The sequence below is a fragment of the Mycteria americana genome, chromosome 6, assembly GCF_035582795.1.
Source record: "Mycteria americana isolate JAX WOST 10 ecotype Jacksonville Zoo and Gardens chromosome 6, USCA_MyAme_1.0, whole genome shotgun sequence".
Lineage (NCBI taxonomy): Eukaryota > Metazoa > Chordata > Aves > Ciconiiformes > Ciconiidae > Mycteria > Mycteria americana.
Window position 1 is genome coordinate 42,426,152 of NC_134370.1, and position 19,369 is coordinate 42,445,520.

The window sequence follows — 19,369 nt, forward strand, 5'->3', positions numbered from 1 at the left end:
CTGGTTGCTTCAGACACAATAACAACACCTAGTTTTAAACTCGAGGGCTTCATGGAAAGAAGAAAAAAAATCAATAAAACCACACGGTATCATGAAATATCCTTCAAAGATGTTTTTAAAATTAATTTAAGTTTTAAAGTTCTTAGCATCACTTAAAATATTGCATTAGAAATGGTCAAACGCAGCAGTAAATTAGTGTTCAGTTGCTGTGAATACAGGATGTCAGATTTTTGTGAAATGCAGGGGTGTAAGAAAAAGAGGCTGAATTGTACTTCTCTAATGGTTAAAATTCTGTCTGCTGAAAATAGCATGTTGTTATTTTAAGTGCTGTAGTAGAGAGAGGAACTAAACTTGTGACACATGATTTAAGAGGAAGGCCAAGCTAAAATGAAATTTAGAATAAATAAATGATTTCTTGGTTAATTTCTGAGTAATTTCAAAATTGACTTCACAGAAACGGTTTAGTAGCTTAGAAATACTTGAAACCATGACAGGTAGTGTTTTCAACACAATTATGCTTGCTGTTTATTTTTTTAGTATTTCAAATAAAATTCCTTGTTCATTCACTCACACGTATATTTATATCCTTCCCTGGACCTGTACCTCTATTTCTACACCTGTTCTGCCAAAATAAAGTATAGAGCTGTCTAGAACTCACCTCACTTTCAGACTGGCTGTTTACTTTAAATGAGTTTTATGGTGGTGGTGATGTAACCCTAAGCCTGAAATGTCAGCACAGTTTTCTTATTAACACACTGCCACAGACCATGCTTAGATAAATTCTTTTCCCTCCTTCCTCTTGGCATTTGCCAGGCAAAGCAGCTAAATCACCTTCTGTATTGGCTGCTCCTACCCCAATTCCTCCACCACCTGGAAGGAGGAAAGGGCTGCTCCTTGTTCAGGGGACCCTGGACCAGCATAGAGCCATGATGCACCGGTGACTCTCTAACCTGGCAAATACTGAACTATTTTAAGTGCATCCACGTTCCTGGCCAGTCCGCTTTACTGTGTTATACTCATGTTACAGCCCAGAAGTCAATGTCTATTCCCAAGATGACTTTGGGATAGCAGCCCCATTGCTGTGGAGTGCTAGAAACACACACACCTTCTCTTTCACCTTCTTTCCATTCTTTCTTTTATGAGCACAGCTGGGCTGATGCTGCTTAGACCACACACAGGACAGGTACCATGTTTCAAGTGGCACATCATGGCCAGTAACATCATCAAGCTCTTAAATGAGCTCCTCCAGCAATCTGCAACCAGGGCTCCAGAAAACTGTGGGATAAGAAGTCTGGTCAGCAGATAACTACAATCCCTCACTTAAAGTTGTCCATGCCTGGAGACATGGTTAGACCTTGAGTCGATATGGTTAGACCTTGCGTAGGCCGTCCAACTTGAGAAGCATAGCAAGGTATGCCCCATCACTGATTCCCCATGGCCAACACAATAACCATGACCAGGGCTGATCTGCACCAGAAGAAATGACCACATGAAAGCTCTGTGATCAATTGTGCATGTTCCTTCTGTCACTTCCAGGGCTCCAAATGCTCAGAGAAGGAGTAAACTCCGCAGCTCCATGGGTTTTTGTGCTGCTTCAAGTCAGGCTCCTCCCCTTGACATACTTTTCATGGGCTGTAAAAGTATCAGGAGACCTGGCAAGACTGCTGGAGCTCAGTGCCTCTGACTAGAGCCAGAAAAGGCTTTACTTCAAGCAAAGTAACCACTCACAGCACAGATCCTGGAAAATACAGTTCAGTTCCATCCCAATAATTATAACAGCACACCAACAGATCTTCCTTTATTTATTTTTGCAAGAGAGAGGCCAGTGATGTTAACACTAAACTAGAATTCAATCCATCATAGTCAAATTCATCATAAGTCTAGACTAAGTTTAGCAGCTGACTTTGAAATTGCTATAAATGAGACTTCACAGCCTCTGCAAGACTCATAGCAGAATCTATGCAGCCATCGAAGTTGGAACGAGTAAATCCATCGCCCCCACAAATCAGGAGAGGTTGAGTATGAAGAATCATTTGTCCCAGACAATTGGGCACAGCTTTTGTAACCTGAAAAAGAAAAGCATACAGGGAGATGGAAAAGAAAGTATTTTATTTACCTGAATTTCATGCCAGAAAAGTCTGTATTCCTGAGACACATGCCTTCATATGAGGCACCCCTCCCATCCCAGATCGTAGGTCCAAGCATTAATGATCAAAGTACCATAGTAAAATATTTATCTTCTGCAGTTAAATAATTAGAATAAAGCTTTCCTGTATGTGGAAATTTAGAAACTTTACAGCCCCATCCTATCTTATTCTCAGTCTGTCTCAGCAGAAATTAATTGCCTGACCCTGGATAGATGAGGCATGGAGATCTCTAAGCCAAAAGGTATGAAGACACATGATCTCACATCAGCAAAGGTGGGCTTTCAAAAACCCCCAGATATGTAACCGTTCAACAAAGGAAAGGGAGCCTGCTGTTTCCAAGAGAGCCTGCAACATGATTGGGTTGCCCAGGTGACCTTCCTGGATGGGAAGTGAGGTGGACTTCAGATCAACAACTGTCACGATGACCTGCCCATGCTTCATGCTGCTGTGCAAGCGTACATACAGCCTTGGGACAACCCACCCTGACTCTGGCTCTGCTATGCTGGTCTCCTTTTTCATCTGAGTAGCAAACAATTTTTAGACACTGCTAGAGATACAATCAACACTTTCTCTGTAAGTAGCATGGGATAAGTTCTGAATACGGTTGTTTTGATAAATATTTAATGTCATTCTCAATGTATGCATTGTATTAATTTTAAATATAATTTTCCTGGCACTATACCCTCAATTAAACTTGTATCTGTGGAGTGGCAGGTCTTGAGCAGTTCTGTCTGACATTTCTAAAAGTGAATGGACTTTGCTTTGACCAGTACCTATTAACCTGAAGCTACCTGGAACTCATGGTACAGGAGTATTGTACTTTATGACAAACACCAATGCATGTCAAATGGCAGAGTAAAAGCACACAGCATTTGTGTTTTTACCACGCTTGGCTGTGTCACACGTTGTTGTAGCCTGTTTCAAACCTACGTACAAAGGCTGAGTGTCCATGTTGTACTAAATCAGTGCACCCCAGATCAGCACCACTGAATCTCAGAATGGAGATAAGGCAGCAGCAGCACTGGCCTAAAGGTAAACGTGAGGGCAAGGCAGGATCAGGCAGAAGGGATAAAAAAGATAAGAAGATGCAGGACAGCTTGATGATGAAGTGATCAGAGGATGAAGGTAGGAAGAAATAGTCCCAGAAAAGGAATGACAAAACAAGACTCATAAGGATGAAATGTTGAAAAAGAGGAAAAAATTGAAGAGGAAAATGTTGAAAAAGAGGAAAAGAGGAGAAAGCCAGAGAGAGAGAGGAAAAAAAAAGAGCAGAAGCACAGCAGTAGACCAGCAACAGAGATCAAACCATGGAGATCATAAAGCATGATACAGAGAGTACAATTTTCTTTCGATCATTTCTTGACTTTCTGCCTTTGGTCCAAAGATATCACAGAATCACAGAATCGTATAGGTTGGAAAAGACCTTTAAGATCATTGAGTCCAACCATAAACCTAACACTACCAAGACCACCACTACACCATGTCCCTAAGCACCTCATCCAAACGTCTTTTAAATACCTCCAGGGATGGCGACTCAACCACCTCCCTGGGCAGCCTGTTCCAATGCTTGATAACCCTTTCAGTGAAGAAAAATTTCCTAATATCCAGTCTAAACCTCCCCTGGTGCAACTTGAGGCCATTTCCTCTTGTCCTATCACTTGTTACCTGGGAGAAGAGACCGACCCCCACCTCTCTACAACCTCCTTTCAGGTAGCTGTAGAGAGCGATAAGGTCTCCCCTCAGCCTCCTTTTCTCCAGGCTAAACAACCCCAGCTCCCTCAGCCGCTCCTCATAAGACTTCTGCTCCAGACCCTTCACCAGCTTTGTTGCCCTTCTCTGGACTCGCTCCAGCACCCCAATGTCTCTCTTGTAGTGGGGGGCCCAAAACTGAACACAGTATTCGAGGTGCGGCCGCACCAGTGCCGAGTACAGGGGCACGATCACTTCCCTACTCCTGCTGGCCACGCTATTTTTGATACAAGCCAGGATGCCATTGGCTTTCTTGGCCACCTGGGCACACTGCTGGCTCATATTCAGGTGGCTGTCAACCAACACCCCCACGTCCTTTTCTGCCTGGCAGCTTTCCAGCCACTCTTCCCCAAGCCTGTAGCATTGCATGGGGTTGCTGTGGCCCAAGTGCAGGACCTTGCACTTGGCCTTGTTAAACCTCATACAATTGACCTCGGCCCATTGATCCAGCCTGTCCAGGTCCCTCTGCAGAGCCTTCCTACCCTCCAGCAGACCAACACTCCCACACAACTTGGTGTCATCTGCAAACTTACTGAGGGTGCACTCGATCCCTTCATCCAGATCATTGATAAAGATATTAAACAGAACTGGCCCCAACACAGAGCCCTGGGGAACACCGCTTGTGACCGGCCGCCAACTGGAGTAAACTCCATTCACCACCACTCTTTGGGCCCGGCCATCCAACCAGGTCTTTACCCAGCGAAGAGTACACCCGTCCAAGCCATGAGCAGCCAGTTTCTCCAGGAGAATGCTGTGGGAAACCGTGTCAAAGGCTTTACTGAAGTCTAGGTAGACAACATCCACAGCCTTTCCCTCATCTACTAGGCAGGTCACCTTGTCATAGAAGGAGATCAGGTTGGTCAAGCAGGACCTGCCTTTCCTGAACCCATGCTGGCTGGGCTTGATCCCTTGGTTATTTTCTACATGCCGTGTGATAGCACTCAGGATGATCTGCTCCATCAAATTCCCCGGCACCGAGGTCAGGCTGACAGGCCTGTAGTTCCCTGGGTCCTCCTTCCGGCCCTTCTTGAAGATGGGCGTCACATTAGCTAATCTCCAGTCAGCAGGGACCTCCCCAGTTAGCCAGGACTGCTGGTAAATGATGGAAAGGGGCTTGGTGAGCACATCTGCCAGTTCCTTCAGTACTCTCAGGTGGATCTCATCAGGCCCCATAGACTTGTGAGTGTCTAAGTGGTGCAGCAGGTCACTAACCATTTCCCCCTGGATTATGGGGGCTCCATTCTGGTCCCCGTCCCTATCTTCCAACTCCGGGGGCTGGGTACCCAGAGAACAATTGGCCCTGCTATTAAAGACTGGTTTGGATATATGTTTTGGATTCAAACATATCTTTTGGTCCAAAGATATGTTTTGGATTCCTGTGCAGTAAACCGTTACTGTATCCCATCGTGCGACTGCCAGCTTTGGTGAACAAGACCTAAAGTCCAAGGCATCTTGTTCAGTCCAGGGGATTTTTCCATTGATTCAAATGTACACTCAACTAGCCACTGCCATGCCGTAATCTGCCATTTTCAAGTACAGATCAGCTGCAAAACACCCACATTTATGTTACTGGCTGCATTCTGTGTTACTGGCATGTTAGCATCTCTTTAAAGGAGGTAATTATCCGAAATGAATTTGTAGCCAGTTGCAACCCGTTCTCCATTATTCAACTTAACAGAAGAGTCTAGCCATGTATGGTAAATCCATCCAGAGATCACCTTTCTCAGACTAATTTTAGGTCAGTACTTAATTTATTCCTAAATTTTTCTTACAAATTGAGGTCACTGAGCATAAACAATGAAGAAAGCTTTAGCAGAAAAAGACTTCTTGAGTGTTCTTCCTTCTTGACTATCCAGTGCTTATTTGATGCTGGCTGTACCAAACAGCTTCTGGTTTGTCATACTGATCACAGGATCAGTATTTTCACATCACAGCCTGCATCTTTTTGCCTGTGTGGCAAGACTGTGTGCTCAATGTAGTAAAGGCCCTCAATCCAGACATAGTGACTGGGGAAAGGAATGATCCTGCCCCTTCTTCAAGTTCTTCTGAAGGTGTTGTCCAACATAAATTCCAAATTACCCTCAGCTATATGCCACAGCGTGTTGGATCTCCATCCTCAAAGACTTCAAGACTCAGCTAGACAAAGCCATGGTTGAGGTCACCTAGTGCTGGTGATAGTTCTGCTTTGAGCAACATGTTGGACTAGAGACCTGCAGAGGTCCCTTCTGAGGTCCCCTCTGAAGAGGTTCAATTTCTATGATTCTGTGTTTTCCCAGTATCCCTTATACATATAAAGTGACTCTGTCAAAGGGATGTGATGGGTTGGGAAGCTGTTGGCTCTGAATGCTAATAGTGTCTTATCATAATTAAAGCAGGGGATCCAGAATTGCAGCTGTGCTGCTAAGTAGTGTCAGTAGAAGTTTGGAAGTCCTAACCCCTCATCCAACACAGATAATTGTAATGTCTGCATTTTAATCCCAGGATTGTGTTTGGCCATGTGAAGGACGTTACAGCCGGATTTAATTAACAAGTAGGATAAATCCCATCTAAAAGAGTCAGGGGAAAGATGCACCCATCTTACCAGTTCCCTTTGCTTCTGTGGCAACAGCTTATTATAATTGAAAGTAAAGATAGCTTTAAGAGAAAGAGGGAGCTCTGTCCCAGATATTTAATTTAGGTAGTGATTATTTCATAGGGTGGCAATAGAGATCTCTTTATTGAGATAACAGATCTGACCTACACTGACTTATTTGCAATCTAAGACATATTGACATTCATCTACCTAATTAAAGACTGGTGATAATTCCTCCTGTGACACAGCCATAAAGCACAAGCAGCTGCTGAAGTCGGTGGTTTTGGTTAGTAGCAGCATGATCAATAGCAGGCAACAGAGGCAGGAGAAGAAAGTGAGAAGAGCTATAAATTGTACAGTGGTTTGAGAAAATAATACAGCATCATCCAGCAGTATAATGTCCGAATGCAATTTTTAAATAGGGGAAACAGGTGATTTAGGAAGACAACGATTTTGAAGCAATTGTGGAAAACAAGAGTTCAGTCCTACAGTCACTGTTCCAGCTACCTCTAAAAGATGAAGCAATAGATACAAGGTTATAATAAAGCCTGTATGGCCATAATTTTGCCAGGATTCAAAAAACATAGTTGTTTGGTAGAATGCAATTGAGACCTTTTTTTTTATTCAGTAGTAAGAAATTAATTGCCATTCTTATCTTTTCCTTTATCCATGTTTTCATGGTGAAACAAATCAGAATGGGCCATATATGATGCATATCATTGTCACCTTTGTATGTCACCTTTAACACTATGCTAGAAGTGTGTGCAGTGCAAGGAAAAGGCATACTAAGCCCTTTCCTTGCACACATACACAAAGTAGCTGAATTTGACCAATTTTATGATAGAGCTCTCTGATAGCAGCAGTATCTAGGGTGTATTAATTCTGTTTAAAAATACTTCTTACTTTGTTTTGGGAGCCCTTTCCAGAGCTGGTCAACCAAGTGCCTGTCTGTTGGAGATAGATCCAATTCTTCTCCTCCCTACCACCTGCAGTTCTTGTGCTCACAAGCAGTTTGAAGCAGAAAGGTAACAGATAGCACAGAAAAAAAGACCAGAAGTTACAACCAGAAAAGGATGCTTTAACAGTGACAACTGTAGAGAGATACAAAAAAACCCCTGAACTGATAAAGAGGAACATATAAAACATACCATGATTTATTTATGAGTCATCTGAAACATTAAAACCTATGTTAAGGTCATTTTTATACAACTGAGAACAAATACTATGCACTGGGAAGTGATTTGCAAACTACCAATACCCAGCTTGCAGAAAAATAAACTTTGTGCTTTGGACCAGGTTCCTAAATTGGATGCAGATCAAGGGGTATGAGCAGATTTCACAACAGTCATCTACAGTAACTTTTCCAGACTTCATAAAAGGAAAAATTTTTAGGGGACTGCTTTAAGTAAATATTTTGCATCAACTTCCACATTCAATTTCATCAATGTAATTTAACTTAAGAGGCTTTGGGTAAACATGTAGATACACTCCAATACTTTAGGAAATTGCCAACAATTTCCTTGGATTTTTAAAAGAAGTCTAAAATATACATATTTTGCTATTATTACCCCTAGGTAGTTTAGTTTAAAATATTTTTCACATAACATACTGTTGAATTGAACCGGGCCAAATCAAATAATAACAGTTAGTACATCTGAACGCAAGGACTTCTGCTACTCTGTGGCAGGGTGGGAATTTTGCTAATAATACCACATACTTTTGGATACAGAAGAGACAGATTGAGTCACATTTTTAAATACCAGTGAAAATCCCACCGAAGTATGTGGGATTTACCTCCTTCCTGTGCACTGCTCCTGTCCCTGCTTACCAGGAGTGCTGCTTAACTTACTGCTGAGCCAGGTCCACTACATAAAAAGATGACTAGAAATGAACTGACTGTTGTTGGCCAGCCTTGGATGCTGCTCATGGCTATGTGGAAGAATGTATTACAGATATCAAGCAACTATCCCCTCCCCTCTTGCTCCCTGAGGATGAAAACCACTGGATGTCCTGTATGATGTCCCGTTTCTTGCGATACACCGCAAGTCAGTACTACAACATTGCCCCAGCAGCATCCTCCCAGCTGACTGATCCCACCACAGAGTACCTGAGAGTATCTCCATTTCTGACACTTGATGCTGTCTGGTTTAGGTAGGGATGGCACAATCCTCTCCAGGTGACTGAGAATTAACTGCTGCACCTCTGCAGGGTCTGAATCCAGGTGCTCGCTTCCAAACGTCACAGTTGTGTGAACTACAACTGAGGGGCCAATTTCAGGAGACTCTGAAATAAAGAGGAGAGATGCTTTTGAAAAATTACTCATTAATACTTGCCTTCCCCGCATGCTGACAATTGTGCCTTTAGCCTAGGAGTCAACAAGAACGAAAACACCTGTGGCACCACCCTGTTCTTCCAGCTGGAAAAAACCACAAGGAGTAACAACACAAGTTGTTCACAAGAAGCACAGGGAAGAAATCCAGGCTTTTTGCGAAATTTGTGATGGTTTTCCCATTGCAATAACCCTAGCTCTACATATATCTCCTAGAGGAACCTCAAGGCATTCCCACACCCCGTTAAGTAGCAGTGGGAAGGAGCAGGGAATATACTGGAAGCAAACCGTTCCCCTTTTTCCTCCCAGATATTTCGACAAGCTCTACAAGGAGGGCAACCACCTGGCGATTGTGGCAAACAGGCAAAAGAGAACAAGAAGACCACATAAAACCGCTTTGTAGGAATTTTTCCAGCCAGGTCTACAAATAGTAACAAGTAATACCCCTACAACTGCAGGGCACTCGGAGGCACATGGTCGCAGCCACCCACCTGCAAGGTCTTGCTTGGGTGGTGATTGTGGAGGTTAGGCTTCCCAAAGGGCTACACTTGCAGCTGGGACTCGCGTTATCACTGGCAATGGTAAAGGGAAAACCCTTTACCAAAGGCTGAAGCTCACGCAGCCATATGGTAAGATTAAGGTATTGGATGATGCTTTTTTTTTTTTTTTTTTTTGGATGGAAGATTATTCTTGGAAATGGAATGGCTCTGCCGACGCTCATGGGGATATATCCCCAGGGGCTCGACGCTCTGCTTATGGCTGAAGGCACGTGAAGTCCTTCTGAGCACAGCAGTGCATGTCAGATGTAAAACAAATAAATTGTAGTTGCAGCCACCGCAAGCCTGATGCACAAAAGCCACCACACTGACAACAGCACGGCTCTGCCAGCAAGCCACCTCCTCTGTCTGAACAGCCAGAGGAGAGCAGGTAGCTGGGTCACCACAGCCAATTTGCTTACCCACCTACATCAGACTAATTTATATTCTTCCTCCCCTGCATATTTGAAACACATGTCCCCTTAAGGGGACAATCTCTGCAACACAGAAATATGAAAGACTTGAACATGAAATCATCATGAGATAAAAATTATCTTTAAGGCAAAGGTCAAAAAAAGAAGAGTGTTTGTTGCATTACTGTGAAAAGCATCTGGTCCCTCTATAACTGGTTGCATATTGGCCATGGAACAATATTTACATAGTTGAAAGGCTAGAATAAAACCAATACTTTACATTTATGGAGGGGGAGAAGTGGAACAGAAGCCAGGGCAGGTTAGCTTGAGAAATCAGCACTTCCTTTTGACCTGCACAAGTGAACTCAACTTAAATTTTGCTGCTCTAGCAACTTTCGGGAAATCAACGTGTGGTTGTCTACATGTATGTTTTGGGGAGTATGAACCTTCAATACAACTTCTGTCCTTGGGCAAATATGTGCAAGTGAGCAAAACTCAAAAAAAGAGTTTGTCCCTTAAAAATCAACCAGGCTGCAGTGCCACGGGAAGAACTGAAGGCAGCTCAAGTGCTGATGTTCATCCCAGCAGACTCGGAAATGGCCAAACTTCATTACGGCTGGGGCTGGCTGTAGGTTCTCTACAGCAAGGGACCTCTGTCCCCGCCTGCATGTTGGCTTGTCACCTTACAGTCTTGGTCTTGACAGCAAACAACCAGCAGCCAGAGAATTTGCCTAGAATAGGGGACTTTCAGGCTCAGTGATTTCCCTGTGCCAAGGCGCAATGAGGACCCAGCAGATCCTTGTGTGAGTCGTTCCTGCTGGGGCTGTTGTGCTTCGAATGAGCAGGATGCATTTGCTGGAGCAAGGACACGACCTGGGTTCTGCTATATTTCATCTGAGAGCTCAAACTCACTGAGCTGGTCATTAAATTAAGCAATTCCCTCTCACTCCATTAACCAGAAATTCCCTCTTTTAGAAGCAGAAAGTGTTTTCTAGCTAAACCTTTGTTTGAATTAGCACATTCCTAGAAAAATATTTTAGTTTCAGCAAACGAGCATTCTATGACCAAGGAATCCACACAGAAAGAGGCAGTTGAACACTTTCTGACCAGTTCTGACAGTTAGGTACCAAGTCTGATAGAAATCTTTCTCTCTGCTGTGTTGGTGAAGAGATCTCCAGCTCCAGATCCTCCAGCTGGAGATCCCCTTTGAGAAGATGACAAATTCCAGCTTTCCAAAGGCAACCAAAATGTCTTTCTCTGATAAGCTTTCTGTCCTGAGCTGATCACTTCAGAATACACTACTGAGGAGCAGCAGTACCAAGTCCTAGCACCCACAGCAAGCATGAAACCAATGGCTTTAACTTCAGTTGGAAGGACCCCTTCACTGTAACTCTTTCTTTGGTGGGTCAGCTCAGTCAACCCTTGCTCTTGAGAACTGGAAAAATGTGGCAAAAAGGGTGGGAAGATGTTTCCTGGTTGTGATCAGAAATGCACCCTGACAGGCCACGTCTGAAGGCACCAAGCCATGGTCCTGCCTTTTCTTAGTTCTCCTTTTCCAAGTAAGGCACTCCTAAGAGCAGAAGATCACTCACTTCACTCCCTGGGTTGGGCTCACAAGCTCTGTTTTCAGCAAGTACTATAGCTCTTTTCCTGGGTGATTTTCTGAAGTGTCCAGAAACTTTGAGTTTGTTTCCTCTTTTAATCTGAGGTGCTGATTTTGCTCTCTTGTGTCTTGGGCTTGAAAGTAAGCCTTAAACCATCAGGGATGTACAGGTTCAAGATATCCACCTGACATGGATTTGGGATAAGGGCAAGGCAGATCTGGGAACTAAGACTGTAGAGTGAAACAAGGACCACTCTTGTTTAGAAGCAGAGGCTCAGCCAAAGGGGCCATCTTCTTCCCTGAGCTCTGATGAACTGATTGCCTGAGTCTAACATCCAGCCTCAGACTCATCTTCCTGAGATTCCTCCTGCTACCCCCAAGCCTAGTTTCACAGGCTAGCACAGGACATATCTCTGTTCACATCAGCTTTTCCAACTGTCTGGAAAAACATCAGAAATGTTACTCAGTCTATCCTTCCCATTTTGGGGGAGAAAACAGGTATTGTGACATCTCTACAGAGAGACTGTCAGGGTCAGAAGACCAAGTGGGGAAGCCTACTAGGTACCTTGGGATTTATTATAGTACACACAGTATTTTGGCAAATTCTTCCACATAAACTTGGCAAAAAGACTCATTAAAAGACGTTTAAGCATTTTAATAAAATAAATATTCATTGCTTGCTGTGACTTGTTATAGCCAATGATTCTTGGACAGGGACGCCTTCTTTCAAGTCTTTCATCTCTTCCATAGCATGTACAAAACAAGTTTCAGGAGAACAGGCAGTTTGTTGAGTTTTTAATTCCTCCTTTGAGCTACTGATAGCTTGGAGAGCTTCCAAAGGCCACTGAGTCACAGCCTTCCAGTATGCAGCCTGAAATATGCAGCCTGCAAGGATCAAGTTTAGCCTCAAGCCTTTTTCTTTCTTCTGCAAAAATACTGGCTAAGAGAGGAATTTAAAATAGATTTTTCATTGAAGCAATGGGAGTATCTCAGCCTTGATACACCGGGTATGAACGACTGTTCACCTGTCGCAGGACTAAAACTGTCATTTTCCTGCCAACATGTTTAGATCGGGCTGCAACAGCTAGCTTAAAAACAAGGGCTTCTGGCAGGGCTTCTCATGAGATTTTAATTTCCTTTTATTTGCGGCAAGGATGCAAACCATCCATGGCCATGCTAGCAGATGACAAAGCAGCATGGGAGATGTGGCAAGCTCAGGAAAGCTCAGCAATGCAAGGGGTAATGATCTGAGGATGAATAGAAGCAGCATAAAAGCTTTCATCTGCTCCCAGTTCTCCCCACCTCTCATCCCAGCTGAATGGCAATTAATCCAATCAGTTGATGCAGTGGAAGGCATAAGACGCCAGGTAGATCAGAGCTAGAATGAGACGGCAGAGTTGGCTGTAGCTTATACCTACTTAATGAGCAAGGAGCCGCTCTGCCAGCGTTGGCAGTGTCCTTGGCATCCGCAGTTGCTCAGGGACCCCACTGAAAATCTACAAGCAGCAAGCTTGCGCCTGGCTCTCCTTCCTCCATCCAGCCCATGCTGCATCGACACAGCAGCGACATCGGCTGCAGGGGCTGGGTGCCTGCCCCCCATCCCCTCTGGTCTGCCTCTGTTAACTCGCACCAGGAAGAAAGCGGCTTTTTGTGCAGAGACACTATTGAGGCTGTGGCCAGGGAGGGAAATGCCAGCATCATCTCATGCAGCGACGGCAGTTTGGCGGACACAGTTTGTGCCCGAGGTTCAGACTCTCCTCCCCCATGGCATAGGGAAGATGCAACACTATAACTACAGGTTTCCTTTGCTTCTGCGTTAGTTTTTCCTCATTTTACTGTTAATTTCTTTTGTTCTGCTGCATCACACAGGACCGACACAGGCAGGTAGTAGATAAGAAGTGACAAATGTGAGGATAAACACATTCCTTTCAAGACTCATTTTGCTTCCGTGTAAAAAGAAAAGAACTGCAAGATCTTTGGCGTATTGCCCCATCCAGCCCAGCATCCCATCCGTGACAGGGAAGGTGTCGCAAGAGCTGCTGCATCGCTGCCTGGCCTGGCAGCAGCGGCTGGGGCTGTGCGGACCCTGCAGACTGTGGAGTGGCTGGCTCGTGAGGATGGGAAGAGGGGCAGAGCCAGGCTCTGATGTACGTCTCAGATTTAACATGGCCACACTCCTTGGGATGTCTTGGCCACCACCACTGTCTACATGCAGTCGTTCTGAGCAGCCTGCAAGGCTGAGCAGAGTAGTAGGGATGAAGAAATCCCAGTTTTTTTGTCTCACAGTCAAAGTATGAAGTTCCACCAGTCCCCCACAGAAAGTCTAGTCCACAAAGACCTTATGGGAGACGCTGAAGCACTTCAGACCAAAGTCTGGCTGCACTGTTGGTCTGATCAGCAGTATCTTCCCCTCTTAGCGAGTCTGAAACCACATACATGGAAAAGGAAAATGGATTAATTGAAAGACAGGAGATTAACTAAATGCAGAATTAAATAAGTGGGGAATTGAAAAGTGAGGATCTAACTTCATCTTCCACATCCTAACAGGAAGGTGACAGAGATGGCAGAGACAGACTCTTCTTAGAAATTCAAAGCAACAGGACAAGAGCCAATGGGCACAACTGCAACGAGAGAAAATCCCAATTAGACATGAAGATATAGCCCCTTCCTGTGTGAGCAGGGCATCCCTAGGAGGGGGCCTCAGTGGTGGTGGGGTCTCCATCCTCGGGGACTGCCCCAACTCGCCTGGACACCTTCTGTAGCTGTGATGTTTGCTCTGCTGGGAGCAGGGTCAGGCCAGAGACGCCCACCCTGCTGCCTCCAGCTGGAGCCTGGTAGGTTTGTATAAGCCCATGAAAACAGACGAGGAAGACCTCCAACACCGAGCAGCATGAAGTACAAGCTGTCACAGGTAGAGGACATATCATCTATCTGGAAGGGGTGTCAAGGACAGAAAGCATGAAAGCAATAAGAGCTCACCATACACTGCACTTCAGCCAGTTATAACTGTGAATTAAGTGCTAGCAAAGTCTCCCCGTGTTGAACTCTCTGGGGAAACTGGATCTTGACCTACAACCTGGGAATGAAGGGAAAGGTGTTTGGATTGTGAGCAGGAGAAGGTAGCCATCAGCTTCTTAATGTTTTGGCACTGTCTCAACACTCATCATTAATTCCCATCTGGAAGAATCACACAGGCTGTGTAAAGAAAAAGACAGACTACTGACAGTAAGAATTTATGCAGGATTAAGCCTGTTAGGAGTATTATCTTCCAGAAAAAGGATGGGGCTAATAAAAGATGCCCTGGAGAAGAGCACAGACAACAGAGCCCAGGGCCACTTCCCCAGCACAGTGGCTTGCAGCTCAAGAACATATGGCATCAGAAAGGTGGCTCCTAGCTTTGAAGTGCTAGGAGCCATTTAGTGTGGAATGGTAAGATGGAAGAGCATGGTGTCCTGGGTGAAGCTTCTCAGCAAAGCTGCTCAGGCTAGAAGTGCAGCTGTCACTATTATGGAGGGATAAAAAGACTTGTGGGTGAATTCCTCCATGCATTCTGTACTGCAGGACAGTGACAATATGAACGGCCCATGGTGCCAAGTCCTCCCACAGGGACCTCCTTCTGCCCTGGAAAGTTCTCAGATGATATTAAGGGTGAAAAGTCAGCTCCTGCAGTGGCCACGTCCTCCTTACCACCAGTCTCAGGGAAGAAAGGGGACAGAGAGATCGCTAAAGCATAAACACCTCAATAAAACAAAACATAACTTCTCAGAGAAAGCCCACAGTGGATTATCTGTCCACCAAAACCTTCTCCCTTGCAAAATGATGTGCAGAGAAGGGCAAAAAAGCTGGTGAAGGGTCTGGAGCAGAAGTCTTATGAGGAGCGGCTGAGGGAGCTGGGACTGTTTAGCCTGGAGAAAAGGAGGCTGAGGGGAGACCTTATCGCTCTCTTCAACTACCTGAAAGGAGGTTGTAGAGAGGTGGGGGTCGGTCTCTTCTCCCAGGTAACAAGTGATAGGACAAGAGGAAATGGCCTCAAGTTGCGCCAGGGGAGGTTTAGACTGGATATTAGGAAATTTTTCTTCACCGAGAGGGTTATCAAGCATTGGAACAGGCTGCCCAGGGAAGTGGTTGAGTCGCCATCCCTGGAGGTATTTAAAGGACGTTTGGATGAGGTGCTTAGAGACATGGTGTAGTGGTGGTTTTGGCAGTGTTAGGTTTATGGTTGGACTCGATGATCTTAAAGGTCTTTTCCAACCTATATGATTCTGTGATTCTGTGAAAATGCAAAAGCTACTTTTTTCTGGTGAATCTATGCCAAGGTCAGGGTTCAGGGTCCCTAAATTCAAAAGATATTTTGGAGATTAGCTGCAATCCCTGGGATCCACAGAAGCCTGAAGTTTCCTTAGCAGGGAGAACACCATCAGAGCCTGCAAGTCATAGGATTCATTTGGCAAATGGTCAGGATAGTATCTATCATGTTCTGGGAGTGTGACAGGTTGAAAAGTAACTGTGGAAGGGGAGGAACTGGTGGGTAACATGGATTTCAAGGTGCCAGGAAGGGGACAGAGCACAGTGCTTTTGGGACTATATTAATGGCAGAAGGTACCCTAAGAAGGACCCATCCACCCTTCGACACTGCCCGTGCAGCTAGCAGTGGAGACTTGGCAAAATGGGGAGAAGCAGCTACAGCTTCTCCTCCTATCCCTGAGAAAGCAGAAGCCAACTGGATTTCTCCAAACAATAATATTCTAGGAGAGAAAATCATGTCTGAGCACCATCATGGAGCACGTCTTGCAGTTGCTCAGCTGAAAGGCTTTGAAGCAAGAAACCCCGTACCACAAGGGACACAGTGTCCACCAAGGTGCCAAGGACACGGTGTTCAGAGAGGCTGATCAACCTTACAAGTGGTTGTGCTAGTCTAGGACTGAAGCACATTTGTGGAGAAGCATGAGGCAGCATGGACTGCAATCTGCACGCCCTGGAAGTGCCCTGTGGCTCACAGGCTCTGCAAAGCCTGTAAATCCACTGACCCTCGAGAGAATGAGATCTACTTTCATAAAGGCATAAAAGTAAGCAGCCAAGACCTGCAGATCAGTTTGCAGGCTCCATAGATCCATCCACAAAAGATCCACAAAGAGGATTTAAAATTTTTACTGGTTCAGCTGACATTAAAACTTGCTGGACAGCAAACATGGACAAAGCTTGAAGAATTGCCTGTTTTCGCTGAGGGGGCTTGGTTGGGCTCACTTCCCAGTTTATTTATTAGTGTGTTCAGTAAATACTCACCAGAACATTGTCTGCCTCAGAGTCACAGGACTTAGGTAGGTACGGACCTCTGAAGGTCTCTAGTCCAACCTCCTGCTCAAAACAGGGGCCAGCTTCAAAGTCAGATTGTAATTCTACTGTTTGACTGCTCAGCTGAATGGCTGGGAACCCCTCCAGCATGATGGGCACCGTGTCTCTCCTTCCTAGGGGATCAATCCTAGGGCTACAACCTAGCCTCCAGAAGAGACCTGTATACAGATGTGATAGGCGCACATCTTCCACAGGAACCTTTTCTTCCTTCCTAGAGGAGCAGTGTCAAGTATTTTTCTCGTGTTCCTGCCCAAAACCTGGAGTCAGACCAGATACCGAGAAAAAATGAGATGTGGTTGCTTCCTGCCCCTCAGGATTTTTTAACCTTACTGGGGAGATGTGTTTTGCTATCCAAAACCCATTCTGGTCCTGGGTACCATGAGGGGAAGGGAAAGGGCTTCATCACTGCCATGCCAAACAAACCCTCAAAGATAGGCTGTAAAGGAAATGCTGCTGGGTCAGCGTGGAGGGCAGCAGAGAAGCTGGACACCTCCAGACAGGCTGGAACTGTATCCCTGCTCCCTGGGAGGGATCAGCAGGCTGCCAAAAGAGAAGTCAACATGCGGGCCTCATAAAACTGTATCTAAAATGTAAAAATGAACAGTGATTAACTTTACCACACCTAGCAAATGAGCAAGAGAGATGGAGGTTCGCTTTCAAAATGCCACGTTGTTATTTAGCAAAAGGGTTAGCAAGCTTCCTGAGTTATCCTCAGAAGTTCCTGTGGTTCATAAGGTCCCATACTCTCCCTGGAATAAAATCTGCTCTATCTCACAAGGCACATTTTGGAAGAGTCTGCGTAAAGAATGGCGCTAACTTTTTTATATTCAGAAATTCAGCATTTCATTAGCCTTACAGACAGTTTCTGATTAGTTTTCTAAAAGGCAGGCAGGGCAGGCACAGGATTACAAAGCAATTGGCCATGTAATAAGGCAAAAACCTAAATAACTCTTTAACTCTTCCATCTTCCTAAAAATTCTTATTTTGGTACTGAGAAGATAAATTAATCTGTATTTTAAAATTAAAAAGGATGCTCAAGAATTATATTGATCCTGAAAACTTGTAAGATGACTCTTCCCTTTAAATTATATAACCCCGCAATCCTGAAGTGAAAGAAGGGAACCACTTCCATTTTTATGTGTCATCTATCTTTAGTCCTCCAGAATGCAAAGAGATGCAAAGACTGCGGTATTACAGAAATGAGGCTTGAAGTAATTTATACTGAACAATTCCCACTGTCCCCCCAACCAGTTATAAATATTGATGGAGTGTTTAAGGCAGCCAATCACACAAATACTTAATATTCATACATACTGCACAGGGAATTCAACATACACTTCTTGTAGGCTCTTCCTTATGTAACATTCAAGAGCATTATCTCTGCAGATGGAGACGTGATTTTATGAACTGCAGCTGAGATCCTCAGCTGATACAAAAAGCCTTCCTTCTCGGAGGCTCATCATGCTCCAGATTACATTAGAACAGCAGTATCAGAGAAACAGCTTTATTATTGATTCTTCCACATAAATCGGGAAGAAAACAGATGTCATCCATAGTTATCAGTAAGGAACTAGGCTGTGTCATGATGAAGCCAACTAATGGTAGCATGTTGTGCCACGGAGAAGAGCTGCCAGGGAATCCCTGGGTGCCAGTGCCTTCCCCAGCAGGCTCAGCCATGCATGGTTCAGGCTCGCTACCTCCTCCCCATCGCAGCGAGGGTTAGTCCATTGCAGAAGACTGTATTCCTCTCTAGCAGTGTAAACAAAGACAAAACTCTGAGAAGTCATGCTTCCGTCTCACCCACCTGGACTGCCAGAAACATGGCATGGTCACCTGGCTTGTTCTCCATTACAGAAGTCCAGGGGACATGCTGATGAGAGTTATGCTGAATGCAAACTTATTATTTAAAGAATATCAGTACACTATAAATGTTTGAAGAACCAGCACCCCTTGAGCAGTCTGCATAAAGGAATTAAGGAGAAAACCAAAAGAGAGGGGATGCTGCCGCATCTCCTAGCAAGAAGAGGCTTTATGAGTTTGCAAGTGCCATGCAACAAGCAGCGATTCAGAGTGCTGCAGGTCATCGCAACACAGCAAGGCACAAGCGGTCCTTAGAGAAGTACACGGCTCCGAGAGCAAGCAAAGGCTGAGATTTCTGGAGAATTACAGACTGCAACTCACTGGCTCTGCTAACAAACAAGGATGTATAACAACAAGGACGTTTCAGGAATTTCACTGGTAAAATGTGCAACTTGTGTAAGAAAGAGAGTTTTACATCTCTGCTTTACTAAGTAAGTCAAAGCAGGGATTACCACGTCTCATACAAACAAAAAGAACAGTTTGGATTTTCATAGCGAGGGCTAGACTTTGCCTTTTGGCCTTTGAGGGCTGGACTATTTGCTTTCAGGTAGATATTATACAGATGTAGCTATTTTTTGTACAATGACATGTTTAACAAAGAGTCCCTTAGCAGAAAGCTAGAGTTATTTCCTTTGGATCTCTATAGTTCAATGCTGTTTACTAAAATGTTACCATTTGAGGTGGTAATGAGGGTTAGATAAATGTCCATTAATTGTGGATACATCAAAGTAGGTGTAGAAACACCAGAAAAATAAAATTTCTGTTTGTGTATGATCCATTAGTCATTTTTACTTACCCCTACAGAACT

General features: G+C 44.6%; 1 protein-coding gene across 3 annotated transcripts in view; it reads right to left on the reverse strand.

Moving 5' to 3' along the window:
• Window positions 1–1,789: 1,789 nt before the first annotated feature.
• RNLS (renalase, FAD dependent amine oxidase) overlaps window positions 1,790–19,369 on the reverse strand; it is an 81,978-nt gene continuing 64,398 nt past the window's right edge. For all 3 annotated transcript variants that reach the window (XM_075505509.1, XM_075505510.1, XM_075505508.1), the window contains 2 exons: window positions 8,576–8,751; window positions 1,790–2,066 (listed from right to left, as the gene is read on the reverse strand). In XM_075505509.1, the coding sequence (XP_075361624.1) occupies window positions 1,914–2,066; window positions 8,576–8,751 (329 nt within the window). In that variant the 3' untranslated portion in view covers window positions 1,790–1,913. The remainder of the gene's footprint in view (window positions 2,067–8,575; window positions 8,752–19,369) is intronic.